We start from the raw sequence: 23,647 nt of genomic DNA on the forward strand, positions 1-23,647 counted from the left end.
TGTTAGCCAGGATGGTCTCGATCTCCTGACCTCGTGATCCGCCCGTCTCGGCCTCCCAAAGTGCTGGGATTACAGGCTTGAGCCACCGCGCCCGGCCGCTGATGGTTTTAATTATAAAAATTAACTGCAGGGTACACTAACAGTCATTCTCTACATCCCTCCAGCATTCAACATTGTTCCTAATTCATGTTCTCTTCACTCTGAAAATTGGCATTTTCTATTCCTCGTTGTGTGGCATAGCCTGAGACCATAACTGAATAGGCTTTTCATTCTAGTGAAATCACCTAAGTGGCTTCTATGCAGTCAACAATAACAACAGAAAAGAACTAAGAACTAAAGGTGCAATTCATAATTCATACTCATTCCCAACAGTAACCACAGAAGATCAGTAGTACTTTCCTGATGTTGGGCAGTAATGGTATTAAGCAGAAGCAACTATTTTCTCAGCTGCCCCCAAGAGCCAAGGCTCGGGTATATGTGTACTGGTTACTCCTAGAGCTACTGATAAAAGCCTGTGTGTGGCTATTGGCATTTCTTCATAGTGCTCATGAACTGAGTATTTTTAAAGCCACACTGCCTCCCACTTCCTTCTAAGTAAGTTCTTAGCCTTGCCACTGTAAAAGTCTGTTTCAGGCTGTTTCTTAGAAGTAATTACAAAATGAGACTGAACGGCTATATCTGACAGACATTTTACTCTTAGAGTATTATTGCAGTAGCTGCAGACATGAATCCTATAAAGGCAATACTACTTTCACGAGGCACGTTGATAGGAAACTTGGGATCTTTTTGCTTCCAACCACAGGCTCAGGATCATTTGGAAAAAGGCATCTACTTCTCTCCGTCCTGGTTTACCCATGTGGAACATGTTACCTCTACTTTAAATCCCTCCTGTCAGCTCTGGTCTGAGCAATGTGGACTGATCACTCCTGCAAAGTAAGGACAGCATCTATTTTACAGACTGGGAGCACGGAGTTCTAAGGTCATTGAAGTCATTCAGAGATGGGGACAAAACTGGGCCTGGGACCCAGAATCTCAGCTCTGGAGCAGGCGTTTCAGCCTCTTTGCTATCAAGCCCTTCCCTGAAACATGCCCAGGAAGCCTTTACTCTCATAGGCTCTATGCTAGGTGCTAAGAAAACAAAAGTAAATAAGAGGAGCACTTGAGAAACTCATATGCTGGTGGGAGATACAGACACAACAGAACAATCAAGTGATATGGAGTGTATAATATTAAAATGTAAGAAAACCTGATACTGTCCTTAAAGAAATAAAACACAGACCCAAGATGGACTATGAAGAGATAATTTAGAAACCTCAGAGCCCTCTACTGTCCCTTTTGCTTTATTTCTCCCTTGGGACTTTTTGTTCTTAGGGCCACTGCCACCACCACACAGGTATCTTGGGTGGGCTGCTCTGGCCTAGGTGTAGACATACACTCCTCTCCCTAATTCCTGCAACACGGTTACAATGAGGCTGAAACATTCAGACAAAACTTTACTAAATAAATCTCAGAGATGATAAAAGGGCAATGAACACAGACAGTATCTCAAATTGGACAGTCTGGTTCATAAGACTCACTTGTTTGTCTTCAACTTGAGATCCCCTATAGTATACTTCCCAGCCTTCCTCTAGAGTTTGCAAAAGTCCTTTGCTTTCACCACCTGGAAGTATCCTCAAAACCTTCTTAAAGTCCAGACCCAAGAAAGTACAGCCCAGAAATATAGGGAGTTATTTCTCCTATGTTCCTAGTTTCTTGTCTCAAGCCAATTGACACTGGCAATACTCATTCCCCATTAGGAAAAGCAAAGGACAGTGGTCTTATCCTATAGTCCAAAAAGGTTAATTATTTTTGTAATACAGCACAACAAGCCCGGACAGAACCACACTTGGACACTAGTGCAATGGGACAAAGTGCTTTCAGGGCACAGAAGGGAATATGATGAACTCTTAGGGAGTGGAGGCTTTCCTGGAGGAAGCATAGCTACCCTGGCCCAGAGTGATCTTTCCTGCTCTGAAAACTTGTCGTCTATGTAGCTAAACAATTATAAAATGCTGTCCACTACTTTTTAGTTATTTGCCAATAAGACTGTACGTACCTCTAGGTCAGAAGTTCCTCTTTTCTAATATTCTTTCATCATTGCAGCCAGAGACAGGAGACACGTGTGTGTGTGTGGGGGGGGGGTGGATTTCTGTGTAACTGATACATATTTTGTCACAAACTCCCTCTATCTTAGAAAAAATGGTGCTTTCTGAGTAGGAAGCAAGGATTTGATATCTAAATTGATTCAACCCCATCCATTTGCCTGGAACAAATGCATTTTTATTTTTATTTTTTCAAGACGGAGTCTCACTCAGTTGCCCAGGCTAGAGTGCAGTAGCACGATCTCAGCTCACCTCAACCACCATCTCCCAGATTCAAGCGATTCTCCCATCTCAGCCTCCCGAGTAGCTGGGATTACAGACACCCGCCATCGTGCCCGGCTAATTTTTGTATTTCATTAGAGATAAGGTTTCACCATGTTGGCCAGGCTGGTCTTGAACTCCTGACCTCAGGTGATCTGCCCACCTCGGCCTCCCAAAGTGCTGGGATTACAGGCGTGAGCCACCACGCCCGGCCTGCACTTTTCTTAGTTTTGGTTTTCCAAAACATTCTAGGGGAGAAGCAATGGCTAATGAAGAAATAAGATATCACCTTTCAGGTCCCAACTGCCTAACTGTCCAGTTCTTACAGACAGTAAAGTAGATAAAGGTCTCCTTGTAACTAGGCCTCAGCTGGTTCCCAGTTTCTACTTGCCAGTCTTGTGCTCCTTCAGGAACAGTGCAGCTAACTACAAATGACTCTGCCACACACCAAAACCATTCCATGTGAGGCATCCAGGTACTTACTGCTTTAGGCTTTATTGACTCAGAGTACTGCTACTTCTGTTCCCTTTCAAGCTTTTTCTTAAGACAGGCTCCCCTCCCCTTCATCTAGGGCAGAAGGAGGAGAAGTATGTGCATGCATGTGTGAATATGTGTACATGTAGGTATTGAGGGTGGGGAATGAAGTGACAGCTATTCTTAGGCAAGTACAAAACTCTCATACACCTCCCTAGCAGACTTTAATTCAGTTCTTGGGCAGAAGTCATATTAGATATGTTAGATCGCCTTATAGCTCCCCCATCAATAATCAAACAGTATTATTTATATAAACCTTGTCACGATGGTATCTTAGGCCATTTGGCTATGAGGTGCCTGTTTTGTGGCATGGCCAACTTCCTCTGAAAGAGACTCTTTTCTAACCTGGTCACACAGCAATTTGGACAGCAAGAGTGCTACAGAGATCAGCTGATGCCAAAGAGGAACTGGCAGGGCTGCAGAAACTCAATCACACAGGCAGAAAATGGGTCAGTACATTATGGCCCTAAAAACCTGCATTCAAGTGACTAAAAATCACTGAACTCCTGCTCTTAGCTAAGACCTACATCCTGGGGGCCACGGGAAAGAAAACTGATAGGCCCCTATACTGCCTTGACTGCTGTCACTCCTATAAGGCAAGAATTTATTAACCTTTCTCATGTCATTTGCTCTTGTTACACATATTCAGGAGATTGAAGTTAAACATGAAGGCTCTCAAGATGTATGCGTTGGCTGGGCACAGTGCACGCATGTGATCCCAGCACCTTAGGAGGCTGAGGCAGGTGGACTGCTTGAGTTCACGAGTTTGAGACCAGTCTGGGCAACATGGCAAGACTCTATCTCTATTAAAAATACAAAAAAAGGCTGGGTACAGTGGCTCACGCCTGTAATTCCAGCACTTTGAGAGGCCAAGGCACATGGATCACCTGAGGTCAGGAGTTTGAGACCAGCCTGGTCAACATGGTGAAACCCCATCTTTATTAAAAATACAAAAAATTAGCTAGGGGTGATGGCAGGCATCTGTAATCCCAGCTACTCAGGAGGCTGAGGCAGGATAATTGCTTGAACCCAGGAGGTGGAGGCTGCAGTGAGCCAAGATCACTCCATTGCACTCCAGCGTGTGCAATAAGAGCAGGAAAAAAAAAAAAGCCCCAAAAACCCAAAAATACAGCTAGGCATGGTGGTGCACGCCTGTGGTCCCAGCTATTCAGAAGGCTAAGGTAGGAGGATTGCTTGAGCCCATGGGGTGGAGGCTGCAGTGAGCCAAGATCATGCCACTGTACTCCAGCCTGAGTGACAGGGTGAGACCTTGTCTCAAAAAAAAAAAAAAGTATATGTGTTGGCTCACTCAGCACTGAAAGGAACCTTCTGTAAGAAAATATAGGCTTATGGTGGGGCACAGTGACTCACGCCTGTAATCCCAGTACTTTGGGAGGCCAACGCGGTGGATTGTTTGCAGCCAGGAGTTCAAGACCAGCCTGGCCAATATGGCAAAATTCTTCCTCTACTAAAAATTAGCCAAGTGTGGTAATGCGCACTTCTAGTCCCAGCTACTCAGGAGGCTGAGGCACGAGAATCATTGAACCCAGGAGGCAGAAGCACTCCAGCCTGGGCAATAGAGTGAGATACTATCTCAAAAACAGAAGGAAAAGATGTAGGCTTTCTAAGGACTAACTATAAAATGTAACGAATTATGTCCTCTGTGATTAAATGTTAAATCTGACAGCTTTCTTGGCAAAAGAGAAGGGTGGTATCTCTCAATGAGTTGTGAAAGTAAAGCCTTCATACCTTAGATGTGAGGTCCCGATGAAAAATGCCTTTGAAGTGAAGGTAGCTGAGGCCCACTGCTATGTCATAGGCCAGTTTTACCCTCACAGTCCAAGGCAAATGCAGGTTACTGTCTAGCAACTGTTCCAGGTTCCCGGAGTTGATATACTGCAAAACAGAAGGAAAACCCAGCTACCATTTATCAGAAATGTTTAGGCTAGTAGTGAAACCATTAGAGAGTAAACACCTAGAAGAGAGAGACTTTTTTTTTTTTTTTTGTAAGTTGTTGAGGGCTTATTCTGCCTCCAAGCACTATAGTAGGTGCTGCACACAATGACACTTTCCTTTAAGGAGACCAAAATCTATTAAGGGACACAGACAAACAATATCATATAATAACTATTAAAATATAGTTATGTGCAGGTAGGACAACACCATGCAGTACCAAGGATAAAGCTAAACTGTGAAGGCATTTCAGAGGAAGATGCACAGAGGAAATAAGGAGTCAGAAAGGATGACCTGGAGTAGCAGGAAAGAGGGACACAGAGGGAGCAGCATATGCAAAGTTACAGGTTAAGTGCATGATGCATTCAGGAACTTAATTTACTTCGATATGGCCAGAGTGCATTTATAGATGAGTCAGGAAGTGAGGCTGATATGTTTTGCTAAGATATGTGAACTTTATCCTGTCTATAGGAAACAAAAGAAGCATTTTAAGCAGGAGAACCACATGGTTATATTTGCTTTTTAAAGAAAATATTATTTTAGCAATGGTATGATAGATGGATTAGAGTGAAAAATACAGAGAAAGGGAAATAGGAGATTACTGCAATAATCCTGGTGAGAGCAGGGCATCTGAATCATGGCAATAGTAGAGGCATTGGAATGAAAGCAAGATTCAAAATGTATTTAGATGGCAGAGTTGGAAAAAAAATTGATAATTACCTGGATTAGAGAATGAGAGCAATAGGCTATTGGTCCCTGGATGTCATTATTAAATACCCAGAGAGTAAGGAGAGGAGTAGGTGTTTAGAAGATGAGGCAATGTTAAAAGGCAGTGAGTTCAGGCCAGGTATGGTGACTCATGCCTATAATCCTAGAACTTTGAGAGGTAGGAGGATCGCTTGAGCTCAGGAGTTCAGACCAGCCTGAACAGCATAGTGAGAGAGACTTAGTCTCTACAAAAAATAAACAGAATTGGCTGGGTGTGGTGGCTCACGCCTGTAATCCCAGCACTTTGGGAGGATGAGGCGGGCGGATCACGAGGTAATCCTGGCTAACACAGTAATGAGACCATCCTGGCTAACACAGTGAAACTCCGTCTCTACTAAAAATACAAAAAATTAGCCAAGCTTGGTGGCGGGTGCCTGTAGTCCCAGCTACTCGGGAGGCTGAGGCAGGAGAATGGCATGAACCTGGGAGGCGGAGCTTGCGGTGAGCCGAGATCACACTACTGCACTCCAGCCTGGGCGACAGAGCGAGACTCCACTTCAAAATAAATAAATAAACAGAATTAGCTGGATGTGATGGTGCACACCTGTAGTCCTAGCTACATGGGAAGATCACTTGAGCCTGGGAGGTTGAGGCTGCAGTGAGCTAAGATCATGCCAATGCACTCCAGCCTGGGTGACAGAGTGAGACCTTGTCTTTAAAAAAAAAAAAAAAAAGATAGTGAGTTCAGCTGGGAGAAGTTAAATTATTAAAGTTGCAGGTGCTTATTGGACAACCAAGGTGGAAATGATCTAAATACAGTCAGTTTGAAGTTTAAGAACAAAGTCTAAGTGAGAGACTTAATATTTAGGAGGCAAAAACATTGAGCTGAAGCAGTCTTGCATTCCAAGGTCATGCATGCCCAGGGTTTAACATGTAAGATGGGAAATTAACAGAATCCCAAGGAACAGGCAAGAATGTCAATAGGAAAACATTCTAAACATTCAGAAGGACAGCCAGGTGCAGTGGCTCATGCCTGTAATCCTAGCACTTTGGGAGGCCGAGGCAGGCAGATCACCTGACATCAGGAGTTCAAGACCAGCCTGGCCAACATGGTGAAACTCTGTCTCTACTAAAAATACAAAAAAATTAGCTGGGCATGGTAGCAGGTGTGTGTAATCCCAGCCACTCAGGAGGCTGAGACAGGAGAATTGCTTGAACACGGGAGACGGAGGTTGCAGTGAGCCGAGATCGCACCATTGCATTCCAGCCTGGGCAACAAGAGTGAAACTCCATCTCAAAAAAAAAAAAAATTAGCTGGGTGTGGTGGTGTGTGCCTATAGTCCCAGCTACTCACAAGGTTGAGGTTGTGATGATCACTTGAACCTCAGGAGGTCAAGGTTGTAGTGAGCCATGATTGTGCCACTAGATTCCAGCTTGGGCAACAGAACGAGACCCAGTATATTTATTTATAGATAATAATAGCAGCTATTATTTATATAGTACTTAAATTGTTTGAGGCACTGTTCTGAGAGTTTTGCATATATTATCTCATTTAATCTGCACAATAACCCTGTAGCTATACTATTACTTTTTTTCCTTTTTTTTTTTTTTTTTCATGTCAGACAGGCAACATGCAGACATTAATAAGGTTTGAGGGTAATAAACCTCATACATGCACGTGAAAATCCAATAATCATGCTATGGACTACAAAAGGACTATATACTATTACTCCTATTTTAGAGAAGGCATTTAGAAATTAAGCAACTTGCTTAAGATTATCCAATTATTAAGTGGCAGAGACTGGCAGACTCTGCAGTCTGGCTCAAGTCCATACTCTTTACCACTACGTTGCACTGGAGAGTTAGAGACCACAGCATCTGAGTCAGAGAGCCTCATTCAGCACAGGAGCTCAAAAATGAATTTACTCAAACCTTATATGATGTATTATTTCCCTCCTCCTCCCAAGGGAGAAAAAGACAGAAATTCCTCTGAGCCTAAAATTTGTATCTTAATACATATTTTGGGGTACTATTGAATTTACAAAGGACTAGGGGACTTAATGGGATAAGAGGATAAATATCTGAATTCTAACCCAATCCAGCCTCCTAATAGCCATTTAACTTGGACAAATCAACTAATGAGGCTATCCATCTTTCACTTTTCTCAACTATAAGTAGGTATGATAATCCCGGATTCACCTAATTTGCAGTGTTATGAGAATCTAATAAAATACGTGAAAGTCTCATGCCTGTAATTCCAGCACTTTGGGAGGCCAAGGCAGGCAGATCACCTAAGGTCAGGAGTTCAAGACTAGCCTGGCCAACATAGTGAAATCCCATCTCTACTAAAAATACAAAAATTAGCCAGGCTTGGTGGTGGGTGCCTGTAATCCCAGCTACTTGGGAGGCTGAGGCAGGAGAATTGCTTGAACCCGGGAAGTGGAGGCTGCAGTGAAGCGAGATTGAGCCACTGTACTCCAGCCTAGGCAACAGAGTGAGATCTTGTCTCGAAAAAAAATATGTGAAAGTTGGCCAGGTGAGATGGCTCACGCCTGTATTCCTACCACTTTAGGAGGCCGAGGCAGGTGGATCGCCTGAGGCTAGGAGTTCAAGGCCAGCCTGGCCAACATGGTAAAACCCCGTCTCTACTAAAGATACAAAAATAAGGTGGGCATGGTGGCAGATGACTGTGATCCCAGCTACTCGGGAGGCCGAGGCACGAGAATCGCTTGAACCTGGGAGGCAGAGGTTGCAGTGAGCAGAGATCATATTACTGCGCTCCAGCCTGGGCAACAAAAAATAATAATAAAATAAAACGTGAAAGTGCTTCAAAAAAAATTTAAATGTCATGCACCAAAAAGAACCAGTTGGGGGCAGCACCATGCAGCACTTCAGATCCTTGGAAGCGTCGATGGATTTTGGCAAGGCAGAAAGAATGACTAAAAATAAATCTTCTAACTTCTCAAAAGGGAAACTTGTTGATCTGCTTCATCCTGCTTGATAATCCATCTTTGAAAATCTTAAAATAAGGCATAATGACGGCAAAAGCACAGCGCCTTGCTCTCTTCATTCTAGTTGAATCTGCCCAAGGTTCACATTTGAGGTGCCCATTTGCTGAAAAGAAACTGAGCTTGTGAACTTCAAGTTATAAGTGGGCAGTGAAGCTGACGTCTCATCATGCAGGCAGGTTTCTTTAGCTCTGAAAGTCAAAAGGTAGGCAGTGGTTCACTTCTTTAGCATGATGACAGTGTGATATGTCGGGCCTGTCTTCAGGAGCCACTCAGGTTTCCCAACTGAGTGCCAGGCAGAAGACACTATAATGAAAAGACTGTATGTGCACTCTCTATAGGCCAGGTGAGGCCAGGACTCTTGGCTCTGGGAAACACTTGTTTACTCTGTTCAGCAATGTCGTTGAAGGCCCTGGAAATCCATATGCAAAGCCAGAGGGTGGAGAGCACAGGAAAAGGTGACAAAAGATGAGGAATCACACTTGGCTAATAGATTCTGGCTTTTCCAGGCAAGATGGAAAAAGCGCAAACCAAGGATCAGGGAGGAAAAACAAATGGAATTTGCTTTTATAACCCATTTCTCTTGCCTGCCTTTGGTGAATAAATTAGTTGGGCTGATAAGCCTCTAGGCCCTCAGAAACCACTTCTCAATGTTTCAAGACCTTTACATGTATGAGAAAAGGAAATTTAAGATCTGCCAACAAGGAAGACTTCTTTTTTTTTTTTTTTTTTTTTTGATATGGAGTCTCACTCTGTCACTCAGGCTGGAGTTCAATGGCGCCATCTTGGCTCACTGCAACCCACGCCTTCCAGGTTCAAGTGATTCTCCAGTCTCAGCTTCCCGAGTAGCTGGGATTACAGGCTCGTGTCACCAGGCCCAGCTAATTTTTGTATTTTTTTTTTTTTTTTTTTTTGAGACGGAGTCTTGCTCTGTGCCCCAGGCTGGAGTGCAGTGGCGCGATCTCGGCTCACTGCAAGCTCCGCCCCCCCGGGTTCACGCCATTCTCCTGCCTCAGCCTCCCAAGTAGCTGGGACTACAGGCGCCCACCACCTCGCCCGGCTAATTTTCTTGTATTTTTAGTAGAGACGGGGTTTCACGGTGTTAGCCAGGATGGTCTCGATCTCCTGACCTCGTGATCCACCCGTCTCGGCCTCCCAAAGTGCTGGGATTACAGGCTTGAGCCACCGCGCCCGGCCTTGTATTTTTTTTTAGTAGAGACAGGGTTTTCCCATGTTGGCCAGGCTGGTCTCGAACTCGTGACCTCAGGTGATCCACCCGCCTCAGCCTCCCAAAGTGCTAGGATTACAGGCATGAGCCACCGCACCCAGCCAGAAGATTTCTACACAGTCTCTGTGCCCATTAGCTGGAATGTTCACTTCTCCATAAGCAACTCGCAGTGCAGACTCAGCTGGTGTGGCTTCTAAACAAATCCCTCTGCAGGAAGCAGAGACAAGAGCAACTGTATTAGCATGTTCAGCTTTCCCAGACAGGGATAACAGCTGTTTTGCTTTCATTTTCAGCTAGACCACTCCCTCGGTCAGCCCTATAAAACAACCCAAGGCATTGGTAATACAGTTAATTATTACAGAAGTTTTAACATTTTTAATTGTTGTTATTTTAAGCTTTTAAGTTAGAAACTATAATACAGCCAATAAAATGTGTTACAGGTACTTCAATACCTCTCAGTGGCTGTTACCTTTTTCTATACCAATTTTAACTATACCAAAACCTGCCTCACTTCCTCATGGTCTAATAAAATAACAGAGTTTCTTGCATTTCATTTGTGTTTGATACTTGGTTTCATTACATATACACAGCCTTTTCCTAGAAGGCACTCAGTAACTTTTAAAAGTGTATTGGTAATTCAACTATATTATGTAAATAAACCTTTATTACTAAAATGCAAGAAATCATATGCCAACATCTTTTCAATATCACCAAAGGCACAGAGAAGTGGACATTCAGTTCTCCACTCAGGAATATCAATTCAGGTTATTTCTACAAACATTTATTGAGCACTCCTTCCCCTACTGCCACTTCCATATGAGAGTAAGAACTTGTCTCTCGGCCAGGCACAGTGGCTCTCATCTGTAATCCCAGCACTTTGAGAAGCTGATGTGGGAGGATCGCTTGAGGCCAGGAACTCAACACCAGCCTAGGCAACATAGCAAGACCTCCCTCTCAAAAAAAAGATGATAAATTATATGTATTTTACCACGATAGAGAGAGTGTGTGTGTGTGTACAAGCGTCCCCATAGTTCTTTAGTCCCTTCCACTATGTAAGGACATAGCAAAAAGACAGGTATCTATGAACCATGAAGTAGGCCCTCACCAAACACTGAATCTGCCTGTGCCTAGATCTTAGATTGCCCAGACTCCAGAAGTGTGAGAAATAAGCTTCTGTTGTTTACAAGCTACCCAGTCTATGATATATTCTTATAGCAGCGCAAATGGACTAAGACAACTGCCTAGGCTAAAGAGTATAGGTTCTTCCCACATATTCCCTATAGGGTCTGGTAGGTACCAATTCAGGCACAGACAAGCACATAAACACATCCATACAGAGAATATTCTGGACTGGCTCTAGGGAATATGTACCTCTCTCTGAGGTAAATGCACCCAGGACTCCAGTTCCCAATTCTTGCTGATTCTAGTCAGCTACAGTAGTCTCAACCAGTCATAACTATTCAGAACGTAAGACAAAATAGTAGCTTTAAAAATTTTTGAATTATCAATGTACTGATACCTGCAACCAAATAAGCTTATCTCTGAACAGTGGCTCAAAGGCATTCAGAGAAGGTCTGGAGAAAATATCAACTGTAAGAATTATTATTCCATTTTGAAAAATCTACCCAACTGGCCAGGAGTTAGGGCACTTACCCAAGGAAGATAACTGTGCTGCCATCCAACTAGCAGAGATAATTTGCTACCATCTAATTGGCAACATGGTACTGAGAAAGATTCATCCATCCTTCTATTCACCTACTCAAACACTGAAAACCTACAATGTGAAACACAAAGATAAATGGGGCCAGTCTCTGCCCACAGAGACTAGTCTAGCCTAGATGGTCTAGTAGAGATGCCATACAATCAACTAACACTTTTTTTTCCACACAGGAGAATAACATGATCAGATATGCTACATAGAAATATCATTCTAACGGTAGTATAAAAATTGTATGAAAAGGTCAGAAACTGAGGCTGGGAGAAGAGTTAGAATAACCAAGGCCTGAATAAGACAATGGCAGCAAGAATGGAAAGGAGGTTAATATCTAAGAGACATTAGAGGTAGAATCAACAAGATTTGGTGTTTGTTCAAAGGCAAGGAGTAACTGAAGAGATAAGGTATAAATACAAAGTCAGTCTAGTATGGTGTTTAGCTCACAGTACACAACTCATTCTCCCAATTAACAGTATCTTTTTAAATTTTATTTTCATTTTTTACAACAGGTAGAACCCACTATCAATAACTTACCATTCTCACCCCTCCCTTAGGTTATTCCGTTAGCTTTCTAACCTGTTTTCTTGCCCGCTTTTGCATCTTGAAAAGATTTAGCCCTCATTCCAATCCATTTTTCACAATATAGCAAAGAGTCTTTCTGAAATGCCAACCTGAAGCCACTCTCTTGTTAAAATTATTCAGTGACGCTCTATTACTTGTAGGATAAAACCCACAATCCTCAGAAAGGCACACAAAGCCTTTCACTCCTGCTTATAAAAGTCTGACTCCTGGCCGGGCACGGTGGCTCAAGCCTGTAATCCCAGCACTTTGGGAGGCCGAGACGGGCGGATCACGAGGTCAGGAGATCGAGACCATCCTGGCTAACACGGTGAAACCCCGTCTCTACTAAAAAATACAAAAAACTAGCTGGGCGAGGGGCAGGCGCCTGTAGTCCCAGCTACTCGGGAGGCTGAGACAGGAGACTGGCATAAACCTGGGAGGCGGAGCTTGCAGTGAGCTGAGATCCAGCCACTGCACTCCAGCCTGGGGGACAGAGCGAGACTCCGTCTCAAAAAAAAAAAAAAAAAAAAAAAAAAGTCTGACTCCTGCTCACCTGCACATTTGTACACATTGCTGGTCCCTTTACCTGTAATATCCTTCCCCTTTGCCCACCTAGGCCTGGCTAATATTCACTCATTGTTGAGGATTTAATTCCATTTCATGGTTACCCATAGGCAGGGTTGGGGATAAGAAAGATAGTCAAAAGGAACACAAAGATAACAAAGCACAGAGATGAGTAATTATTCTTTTTTTCTGTATAAGTAGGGGAGAAAGGATGAAGCTACAAAGTTAAGATGGGCAATATAATATAGTGGGGACTGCAGTTAGACTGGCTAGGATTGAATCTCATCTCAGACTATAATAGTTGCAGAGCCCTGAGTTGGTTACTCAGTTTGTTTAATATACATCTATAAAATGGGAATAATAATAGTGCCTAACCCACAAAGTTGCTGTGAAGATTCAGTAAGTTGATACACGTAAAATGCTAAGAATAATGTCAAGGAAAGTCCTCAATATGTCAGTTATGACTATTTCTATTATTATTATATTTGTTATTAGTGCAGAAGTTCTGGAATACCAACACGAAGCATCTACAGTTAATTCAGTAAACCACATGGGCTACTGAAGGTTTATAGGTAAAGGTATAATATGATCTAATGAGGGTTGAATTATATCCCCCCAAAAAATGCAAGTCCTAAACCCTGGTAACTATAAATGTGACCTTATTTGGAAATAGGGTCTTTGCTGATATAATCAAGTTAAGATGAGGTCATATCAGAGTAGGGCAGGCCCTTAATCCAATATGACTGGAATTCTTATAAAAAGAGGGGCAAGAGATACAGGCACACAGGGAGAATTGTCATGTTAAGATAGAGGCAGAAATTGGACTGAGACATCTACAAGGCAAGGAACACCAAAAACCTACCAGAAGCTAGGAAAAGGCAAGGAAGGATCTTCCCATAGAGCCTTCAGAGAGAACAGGGCCCTACCAACACTTTGATTTTGGACTTCCAGTCTTCAGAACTCTGAGATAGTAAGTTTCTGCGATGTCACCCACATTGTAGTGCTTTGCTACGGCAGCTCTAAGAAACTAATACATGACCAAACTGCCTTTTAGAAAGATCATTCTGGTAGCAGGATAGAGAAGGAACTAGAGGCAGGTTTGGAGGGTACTGCAACAGCCAGATGAGAGGTGACCAAACATCTAACAGTGCTATTTATGGGCAATAAAAAGTTGGCTATAGTCAGAATATAAAGCTTTTTAGCAACTGAGTGATAGATATGAGAAATAAGGAAAAAAGAGTCAAAGACATCTCAGAGATTCCAAATTGAAAGGTTCAGACAGCAGTGGAAAAATATTTCAGAATCTTAAAACGATTCGATGTGCCATCAGTAAGTCAGAAACCTGTCATAAACCAGTATCAATGTCAAACAGCCAAATCAGTGGCTTGTTGGCACTCTACTCTTTGGAGGGGCTCTTTGCAAAAAAGGGTTTGGGCCCCGACCTAGTTTTCACTGTAGCCCAACAATGCTTTTGTGCTGGCCACTGTATGTTTGTTGGTAGGCTTCAAACACAAAGGCTAGCCGACATCCCATCCTGCTGGCTTGGGTTAAAGAAGAAAAGAAAGCTTTGTTACTGCTCTGGGTAATTCCAGGACAGACATCCCAAGAGTGCCCTGTGGGAGGCTTGTGCTCCAAAGAAGCCTCCTGTTCTCAGCTCAAGAATCCACAGCCACTACAAGCGTACATCCGTATATCTGCCAAGGACTGAATTTGCTTACCACTCCAGGATGTTCACCAGGGCTTGCCTAACTGAAACAGTCAGTAGTAATGAGCTGACTCAAAAAGAAAAAGGGAACACTAGATCAAGCCACAGAGTAAAATGTTCTTAATAACCCAAAATATATTTCAGAATATTTAAGTGTTTAACTCTTGGCCTTCACATATGCTTACTGAATACCCTTCTTTATGCCCTCCTTCATGGCTTTGCTAATTCTTATTCATCCTTCTTATTTATTTATTTATTTTCATTTTTATCTTATTTTTTTGAGTCAAAGTTTCCCTCTTGTCACCCAGGCTGTACTGCAATGGCACGATCTCAGCTCACTGCAACCTCCTCCTCTTGGGTTCAAGTGATTCTCTGAGTAGCTAGGATTACAGGAGTGCACCACCACACCTGGCTTCCTCTTCTTTTTTTTTTTTTTTTTTTTTTTTTGAGACAGAGTCTCACTCTGTCACCCAGGCTGCAGTGCAGTGGCACAATCTCAGCTCACTGCAACCTCTGCCTCCTGGGTTCACACGATTCTCCTGCATCAGCCTCCTGAGTAGCTGGGATTACAGGGGTGCACCACCACACCCAGCTAATTTTTGTATTTTTAGTAGAGATGGGGTTTCACCATGTTGGTCAGGCTGGTCTTGAACTCCTGATCTCATGATCTGCCCACCTTGGCCTCCCAAAGTGCTGGGATTGCAGGCGTGAGCCACCGCACCTGGCCTAATTTTGTATTTTTAGTAGAGACGGGATTTCACCGTGTTGGCCAGGCTGGTCTCAAACTCCTGACCTCAGGTGATCTGCCTGCTTCAACCTCCCAAAGTGCTGGGATTACAGGCATGAACCACCACACTGGGCCTTATTTATTTATTATTTTTTGAGACGGAGTATCACTCTGTCGCCCAGGTTGGAGTGCAGTGGTGCGATCCCGGCTCACTGCAACCTCCACCTCCAGGGTTTAAGCAATTCTCCTGCATCAGCCTCCTGAGTAACTGGGATTACAGGCACGGACCACCACACCCATCTAATTTTTGGTATTTTTAGCAGAGACGGAGTTTCAACATGTTGACCAGCTGGTCTCAAACTCCTGAACTCAAGTGATCTGCCTGCTTCAGCCTCCCAAAGTGTTGGGATTACAGGTGTGAGCCGCCACGGCCAGCCACTTATTCATCCTTCTGAACTCATGGAAAGCATTCCTTGATACTTCATCCCATTCTTTGTGCTAGGCTGGGCACAGTGGCTCATGCCTGTAATCCCAGTACTTTGGGAGGCTGAGGAGGGAGGATTGCTTCAGCCCAGGAGTTTGAGCCCACTCTTGGTGCCACTTTAGCATCCTGCACATGTTTCTACTATTGTTCATCACACATCACACTGTAGTATAACATTTATGGCAGGAACTAGGTCCTGCTCAATTTTGTAAGCCCTTTTGTAAAACTCAGTGAAATTGTTGAACAAACAAATGCATAAGTAAGTGCATTTAAATAAATGGAGGTGGGTTTTAAGTTCCCTCTTTTATTGGAAGCCCCACCCCCCAATTTAATCATTAAAATGTAATTTAAGATATAAAAGAGAAATGTGCTTTTAGAGGAACTTTCCAATAAATGTCATGCAAAAACAAATATTTAATAACGCTGGCTGGGCGCAGAGGCTCATGCCTGTAATCCCAGCACTTCTGAAGGCCAAGGTGGGCAGACTGCTTGAGCTCACGAGTTCGAGACCAGCCTGGGTAACATGGTAAAACCTTGTCTCTACAAAAAATACAAAAATTAGCCGGGCATAGTGGTGCATGCCTGTAGTCTCAGCTACTCAGGAGGCTGAGGTGGGAGGATGGCTTGAGCTGGGGAGGCAGAGGTTGCAGTGAGCCAACATTGCAACACTGCACCCCAGCCTGGGCATTAGAGCCAGACCTTGTCTCAAAAATAAATAAAATAAAATAAAACAAAATAAAATGTTCAGTAATGTCTACTCAGACAAAGAAAGGCTCAGGCAAGACTGAGTCTGATCTTCTACATTGAGGAGACCATGTTGATTAGTGTTACGTTCAAAAAAACCAATTCCGAAGTAATGCATACACAGCTGAAAGAAGGAAGCATTCCAGCTGCGCCCACCAAGTTTTCTATATTTCAGTAAATGGCATCGCCATCCACCTAGAGACTGGGCATCATTTGGTTCCTCATTCTCCTTCTTTTTTTTTTTTTTTTTTTTTTGAGATGGTGCCTGCCACCATGCCTGGCTAATTTTTTGTGTTTTTAGTAGAGACAGGGTTTCACCATGTTGGCCAGGCTGGGCTCGAACTCCTGACCTCAGGTGATCTGCCCACCTCAGTCAGCCTCTCAAAGTGCTGGGATTACAGGCGTGAGCCACCACACCTGGCAGAGCACTTTCATAGTTACCTCATCTGACCATTGTAATATCTTTTTTTTTTTTTTTTTTTGAGATGGAGTTTCACTCTTGTTGCCCAGGCTGGAGTGCAATGGTGCCATCTTGGCTTACTGCAACCTCCACCTCCTGGGTTCAAGCAATTATCCTGCCTCAGCCTTCCGAGTAGCTGGGATTACAGGCGCCCGCCACCACACCCGGCTAATTTTTTGTATATTTAGTAGAGATGGTTTTCACCTTATTGGCCAGGCTGGTCTTGAACTCCTGACTTCAGGAATCCACCCACCTTGGCCTCCCAAAGTGCTGCGATTACAGGCGTGAGCCACCTCACCTGGCCTGACTATTATAATATCTTGAAACATTCTTGTCATTTTTCATTTTTGTTTTTTTTTGTTTTTTTTTTTGTTTTTGTTTGCTTGTTTGTTTTTTGAGACGGAGTCTTGCTCCATTGCCCAGGCTGGGCTGTAGTGATGCAGTCTTAGCTCACTGCAACCTCTGCCTCTGGGTTCAAGCAATTCTCCTGTCTCAGCCTCCTGAGTATATGGGACTACAGGCACCTGCCACCACGCCCAGCTAATTTTTGTATTTTTAGTAGAGACGGGGGTTTCACATTGGTGGTCAGGCTGGTCTCGAACTCCTGACCTCAGGTGATCCACCTGCCTTGGCCTCCCAAAGTGCTGAGATTACAGGCATGAGCCACCGCACCTGGCTGGTTGTTTGTTTGTTTTTTGAGATGGAGTTTTGCTCTTGTTGCCCAGGCTGGAGTGCAATGGCGCCTTCTTGGCTCACTGCAACCTCCACCTCCTGGCTTCAAGCAATTCTCCTGCCTCAGCCTCCCAAGTAGCTGGGATTACAGGTGTGTGCCACCATGCCTGGCTAACTTTGTATTTTTAGTAGAGATGGGGTTTCACCAGGTTGGTCAGGCTGGTCTCAAACTCCTGACCTCAAGTGACCCATCTGCCTTGGCCTCCCAAAGTGCTGGGATTATGGGTGTGAGCCACTAGGCTGGCCCAGAGAATTTACATAACTTGCCTATGATTATTCAGCTAGTAAATAGTACAGCCTGGATTTGCATCCAAGCCTTGCGACCTCAAAGCCTGGGTTTCTTCTACCCTAGGAGTGTACACTTATGTAGAGAAGCTAAAGCAAAAAAAGCTTTAATAAATGAAAGAATGGGGCTGACTGCAGTGGCTCACGCCTGTAATCCCAGCACTTTGGGAGACCGAGGCAGGTGGATCATGAGGTCAAAAGTTCGAGACCAGCCTGGCGAATATTGTGAAACCCTGCCTCTACAACAAAATTATCTGGGCATGGTGGCGGGCGCCTGTAATTCCAGGTACTCGGGAGGCTGAGGCAGAAGAATCACTTGAAACCAGAAGGTGGAGGTTGCAGTGAGCCGAGATTGCACCACTGCACTCCAGCCTGGGCAACAAAAGTGAAACTCTGTCTCTAAATAAAAAATAAAAAATAAAATAAAATAAAATAAAGAATGTGTAATAACAAAAGTACAAAAATTCTATATAGGAGAAGATTAATGGAAGGAAACATTATGATCAAATGAGTGGTGGCAGTGGAGGCGGGTAGAGAGGATGCAGCCAAGAAAAATAATCAGGAAAGGTTTTATGGGGAAATAAGTGGACTTTGAGGCCAGGTCTTGAAGGAAAGATGATTTTTTTTTTTTTTTTTTTGAGATGGAGTCTTGCTCTGTCACCCAGGCTGGAGTGCAGTGGCACGATCTTGGCTCACTGCAACCTCCACCTCCTGGGTTCAAGCAATTCTCCTGCCTCAGCCTCCCCAGTAGCTGGGATTAAAGGTGTGCACCACCACACCTAGCTAATTTTTGTGTTTTTAGTAGAGATGGGGTTTCACCATGTTGGCCAGGCTGGTCTCAAACTCCTGACCTCATGATCCACCTGCGTCGACCTTCCAAAGAGATGGGATTACAGGCGTGAGCCACCACATCCAGCCAGGGAAGATAATTTATATGGGACAGAGGGAAAGAGTATATTCTAGGTTGAAGAAACAATACGGATAAAGAGGCAGGAAAACACAGACCATGTTCAGCACACAATAAGAAATCCAGTTTGCCTGAATTATAGAGTACTTGTTAAAGAAGAGGAGAACTAGGAGAAAAGTAGTATTATGGTAGGGTATAAAGGACTAGAATATCAGGCTGAGTTTATCCTGAATTCCATTTTTAAACTCTAGCTGTGAATCAAAATAATTTGTAGAACTTTATTTATTTATTTTTAAATACAGATATTTGCATCTCACCCAAGACTTTAATCAATGAGGAAATCACTGAAGGTTTTTGAGCCAGGAAATGCCATTGATTGTTAATTTATTTATTCAATCAACAAATATGATAAGCAGCTACCATTTGTCAGGCACTGTGCTAGGAACCAAAGGATGTCAATGTAAATAAAACAATCCCTGCCCTCAAGGAATTTATAATCTACACATATGAACAGTCAGCTGAAATCAAAGATAAATTCTATTGTATTATGGGAGCACATAGGAGGGGTACCAAACTAATCTTGGAAGATCAGACAAGGCTTCCCAGAGAAAATGAATTCTAAGCTGGGGCCTGCAGAATTGGTTGGCCGGGGCGATGAAGAGGTGTGTTCTGGGCAAAGAAAAAATCTGGTGCAGAGCTCCAAAGGTGGAAAGGGTCATGTTCCATTTGTGGAACTGAAAGAAGTTCAGTACAGCTGTAGCGCCCAGTTGAGACAGGAGCAGAGAGGCAAGAGAAGTGAGCAGTGAGGCCACAGAGATAAGCAGTAGCAAGATCAGTTTTGACTTTACCCTGAGGACAATGAGGAGCCATAGAAGGGTTTTTTCAGGGAGAAACAAAATGATACTGGCATAAAAACAGACATATAGACCAATGTAATGGAATAGAGAGCACAGAAATAAACACCTATCAATTGGGAAAGGACAGTCTTTGCAACAAATGAGAAATGCAAATCAAACCACAATGAGATATCACCTCACATCCATTAAGATAGCTACTATCAAAAAAAAAAAAAAAGAAAATAACAAGTATTGGTGAGGATGTGGAGAAACTGGAACCCTTATGCACCGTCAGTGAGATTGTAAAATGGTGCAACTGCAGAAAAAAAATACAGCAGTTCCTCAAAAAGTTAAAAATAGAACTACTATACAGTCCAGCAATCCTACTTCTGGGTATGTACCCAAAAGTCTGGAAAGTAGGGTTTCAAAGAGATATTTGCATACCCATGTTCATAGCAGCATAATTTACACTAGCCAAGAGGTGAAAGCAACACAAATGTTCATTGACCCATGAATGGATAAACAAAGTATGGTATATACATACAATAAAATATTTATGCAGCCATAAAAAGGAAGAAAATACTATCACATGCAACAACATGGATGAACCTTGTGGATATTATGGTAAGTGAAATAATGTGATCCCCAAAAGACAAATACCATATGATTCCACTTATATGAGGTATCACAATTAGTCAAATTCATAGAAACTGAAAGTATAGGCTGGGTGTGGTGGCTCATGCCTGTAAATCCCAGCACTTTAGGAGGCTGAGGTGGGCGAATTGCCTGAGCTCAGGAGTTCGAGACTAGCTTGGGCAACATGATGAAACCCCATCTCTACAAAAAATACACACACAAAAAAAAATTAGCTGGGCATGGTGATGCACGGCTGTAGTCCCAGCTACTTGGGAGGCTAAGGTGGGAGAATCGCTTGAGCCTGGGAGGTGGAGGTTGCAGGTAGCCGAGATCACACCACGGCACTCCAGCCTGGGTGCCTGGGTAACAGCGAGACCCTGTCTCAAAAGTAAAAAAGAAAATAGAATGGTTGTTACCAGGAGCTGGGAAGAGGGAGAAATGAGCAGTCGTTGTTTAATGGGTATAGAGTTTGTTTCACAAGATGAAAAAGGCCAGCCATAGTGGCTCACTTCTATACTCCCAGCACTTTAGAACAAGGTGGGAGGATTGCTTGAGCCCAGGAGTTTGAGACCAGCCTGGGGAACACAGCAAGACCTCATATCTACAAAAAATAAAAAATTAGCCAGATGTGGTGGCACATGCCTGTAGTACCAGCTACTTGAAAGGCTGAGACAGGAGGATCACTTGAGCTTGGGAAATGAAGACTGCAGTAAGCCATGATCACTCCACTGCATTCCAGCCTGGGTGATAGAGTGAGACCCATCTTATTTTTGAAACAATAACAATTGAAAAAAGATGAAAAAGATCTGGCAGCCGGACGCAGTGGCTCATGCCTGTAATCCCAGCACTTTGGGAGGCTGAGGCGGGCAGATCACCTGAGCTCAGGAGTTCAAGACCAGCCTGGGCAACATGTGAAACCCTGTTTCCACTACAAAATACAAAAAATTAGCCGGGTGTGGTGGTGCATGCCTGTAATCCCAGCTACTCGGAAGGCTGAGGCAGGAGAATCGCTTGAACCCAGGAGGCAGAGGTTGCAGTGAGCCAAGATCGTCCACTGCACTCCAGCCTGGGTGACAGAGTGAGACTCTGTCTCAACAACAACAACAACCACAACAACAAAACAAGATCTGGCCTGGTACAGTAGCTACTGTCCCTGTTACGTGGGAGGCTAAGGCAGGAGGACTGCTTGAGCCCGAGAATTTGCGGCTGTAATATACTATGAACTCCAGCCTGGGCAACAGAGCAAGATTCTGCTTCTTTCTTTAAAAAAAAGGAAAAAAAGGCCAGGCGCGGTGGCTCATGCCTGTAATTCCAGCACCTTGGGAGGTCGAGGCGGGAGGATCACCTGAGGTCAGGAGTTTGAGACCAGCCTCAACATGGAGAAACCCTGTCTCTACTAAAAATACAAAATTAGTTGGGCGTTGTGGTGCATGCCTGTAAATCCAGCTACTTGGGAGGCTGAGGCAGAAGAATTGCTTGAACCTGGGAGGCGGAGGTTGCGGTGAGCCAAGATCGCACCATTGCACTCCAGCCTGGGCAGCAAGAGCGAAACTCCGTTTCAAAAAAAGAAAGAAAATAAAAAGGTCTGGAGATCTGTTGCACAACAATGTGAACATACTTAATACTAACTACTGAACTACATACTTAAAAATGGATAAGATGATTCAAAACAAACAAAGATTTGTATGTCAGGACCACTCCAGCTGGCAATATAGACTATAGATTTAAAGTGTGAAACAAGACTGACAGAGAGACTAGTTAAAAGGTTATGGCAAGAGATGATGATGGCAGAAGGAATGGTGTAAGATAAATAGTTCAAGATAGTAAAGAGGTAAGATGAACAGTACATGGTGATTGATAAGATTTGGAAAAGGGATAGATTAGGGATAAAGGAAAAGGAAACTATCATTTGTAGAAGAGCCAAGCACTGTATTAATACTTTTGCAAGTTATTAATTCATTTAACAAACATATTGAGCAGCCACTTGTGCCTAGTATTACAGAAGATTTTACACAATCATTCTGCCACTATCATAGAACAGCTTCTCATTTTTTGAAGTTCACTAAACTAGCCCTTGACACAGTACCTGCTTAATAATTATTTGTTAAGTAGGAAACAGACACAAGCAATTGCATTGAAATGAGCTAAAATGAGCAAGCAAGGAAATAAATGCCTATGATTGACTCTGGAAACCACTGATCTAAGAATTTATTATCTAAGCAAATAATGGTGACCAGGATAACAAGAAAAAACCACATAAAGAGAAAAAGAAAGTAAATACAGAAAGTGTAGACAGTGATTATGTATCAGGCACAGGGATGCAGAACTGCCCCTGAGTAGTAGCAATGTGTGAGAGGTATATCGGGACACCCTCCTTCCATGGTCCTACTTGCTGCAGATTCCAAAGTTGGAACAGCTCCCAGGAGCCAACATAGAACCAACTCCTGGGAATGATACCACTTATCAAGTTAGGAAAATTACACTTGGCAAATCTATTAGAAACACATCTAGCCTAAACTCAAAAAGAACTCTGTGAATTCAACTGTCGCACTAGTTTAACAATCATGAGGGGATTAGGAGAAAGATTAGCTAGAAATCCTCTGAAGAACTTTCTAAATCCTTCTGCTGTCCTCATACTACCAATGCTGTAAAGAGATTCATCAAATGGATGGCCAAAACGACCTTGAAAGAGGCAGATATCTTTGCAGCTAACAGTTTACTGTTAAAAGCTCAAGTGTTGGGAAGGAGTACTCATTTATCCATTTTCCATTTACCCAACAAATATTTATTGCATGCCTTTATGCTCCAGTTACTGACAATTCAGCAGTGAACAATAGCCAAGCCCAAGGAGCTCAAAATCTATAAACCTGTAAGTACAGGATTATAGTCAGCCAAAACTTGCTTTAAATCCTAGCTCAGCTACGAGACCTTAGCTAACTTAATCTCTTTCTGAGCCTCAGATTTGTCATCTGTAAAATGGGAAAAATATTACCTATTTCATAGGATTGCATGCTAATTAAATAATATATATTGAGAGGGAGAAAAAAAAAAGCTTAGCAGACCCTGGCACATAGAAAACATTTACTATGAAAAATCACTTAATGATTTTTTTTATTTTTGTTACTCAGGAGATAATACAGCAGTTGAAAAATCCCTCCTTCTGGCCGGGCGCGGTGGCTCAAGCCTGTAATCCCAGCACTTTGGGAGGCCGAGACGGGCGGATCACGAGGTCAGGAGATAGAGACCATCCTGGCTAACACGGTGAAACCCCGTCTCTACTAAAAAATACAAAAAAACTAGCCGGGCGAGGTGGCGGGCGCCTGTAGTCCCAGCTACTCGGGAGGCTGAGGCAGGAGAATGGCATAAACCCGGGAGGCGGAGCTTGCAGTGAGCTGAGATCCGGCCACTGTACTCCAGCCTGGGCGACAGAGCGAGACTCCGTCTCAAAAAAAAAAAAAA

General features: G+C 43.4%; 1 protein-coding gene and 1 non-coding gene across 3 annotated transcripts in view; both read right to left on the reverse strand.

The window, feature by feature from the left end:
* The window catches only part of TESK2 (testis associated actin remodelling kinase 2), a 115,645-nt gene that overhangs the window by 7,718 nt on the left and 84,280 nt on the right, over positions 1-23,647 (reverse strand). For both annotated transcript variants that reach the window (XM_025384011.1, XM_025384003.1), the window contains exon 4: positions 4,686-4,832. In XM_025384011.1, coding sequence (XP_025239796.1) covers positions 4,686-4,832 — 147 coding nt within the window. The remainder of the gene's footprint in view (positions 1-4,685; positions 4,833-23,647) is intronic.
* On the reverse strand, positions 7,214-7,314 carry LOC112616574. The gene has a single exon (XR_003117672.1). It is a non-coding gene; the product is annotated as a small nucleolar RNA U13 (small nucleolar RNA).

The sequence above is a fragment of the Theropithecus gelada genome, chromosome 1 (assembly GCF_003255815.1).
Source record: "Theropithecus gelada isolate Dixy chromosome 1, Tgel_1.0, whole genome shotgun sequence".
Classification (NCBI taxonomy): domain Eukaryota; kingdom Metazoa; phylum Chordata; class Mammalia; order Primates; family Cercopithecidae; genus Theropithecus; species Theropithecus gelada.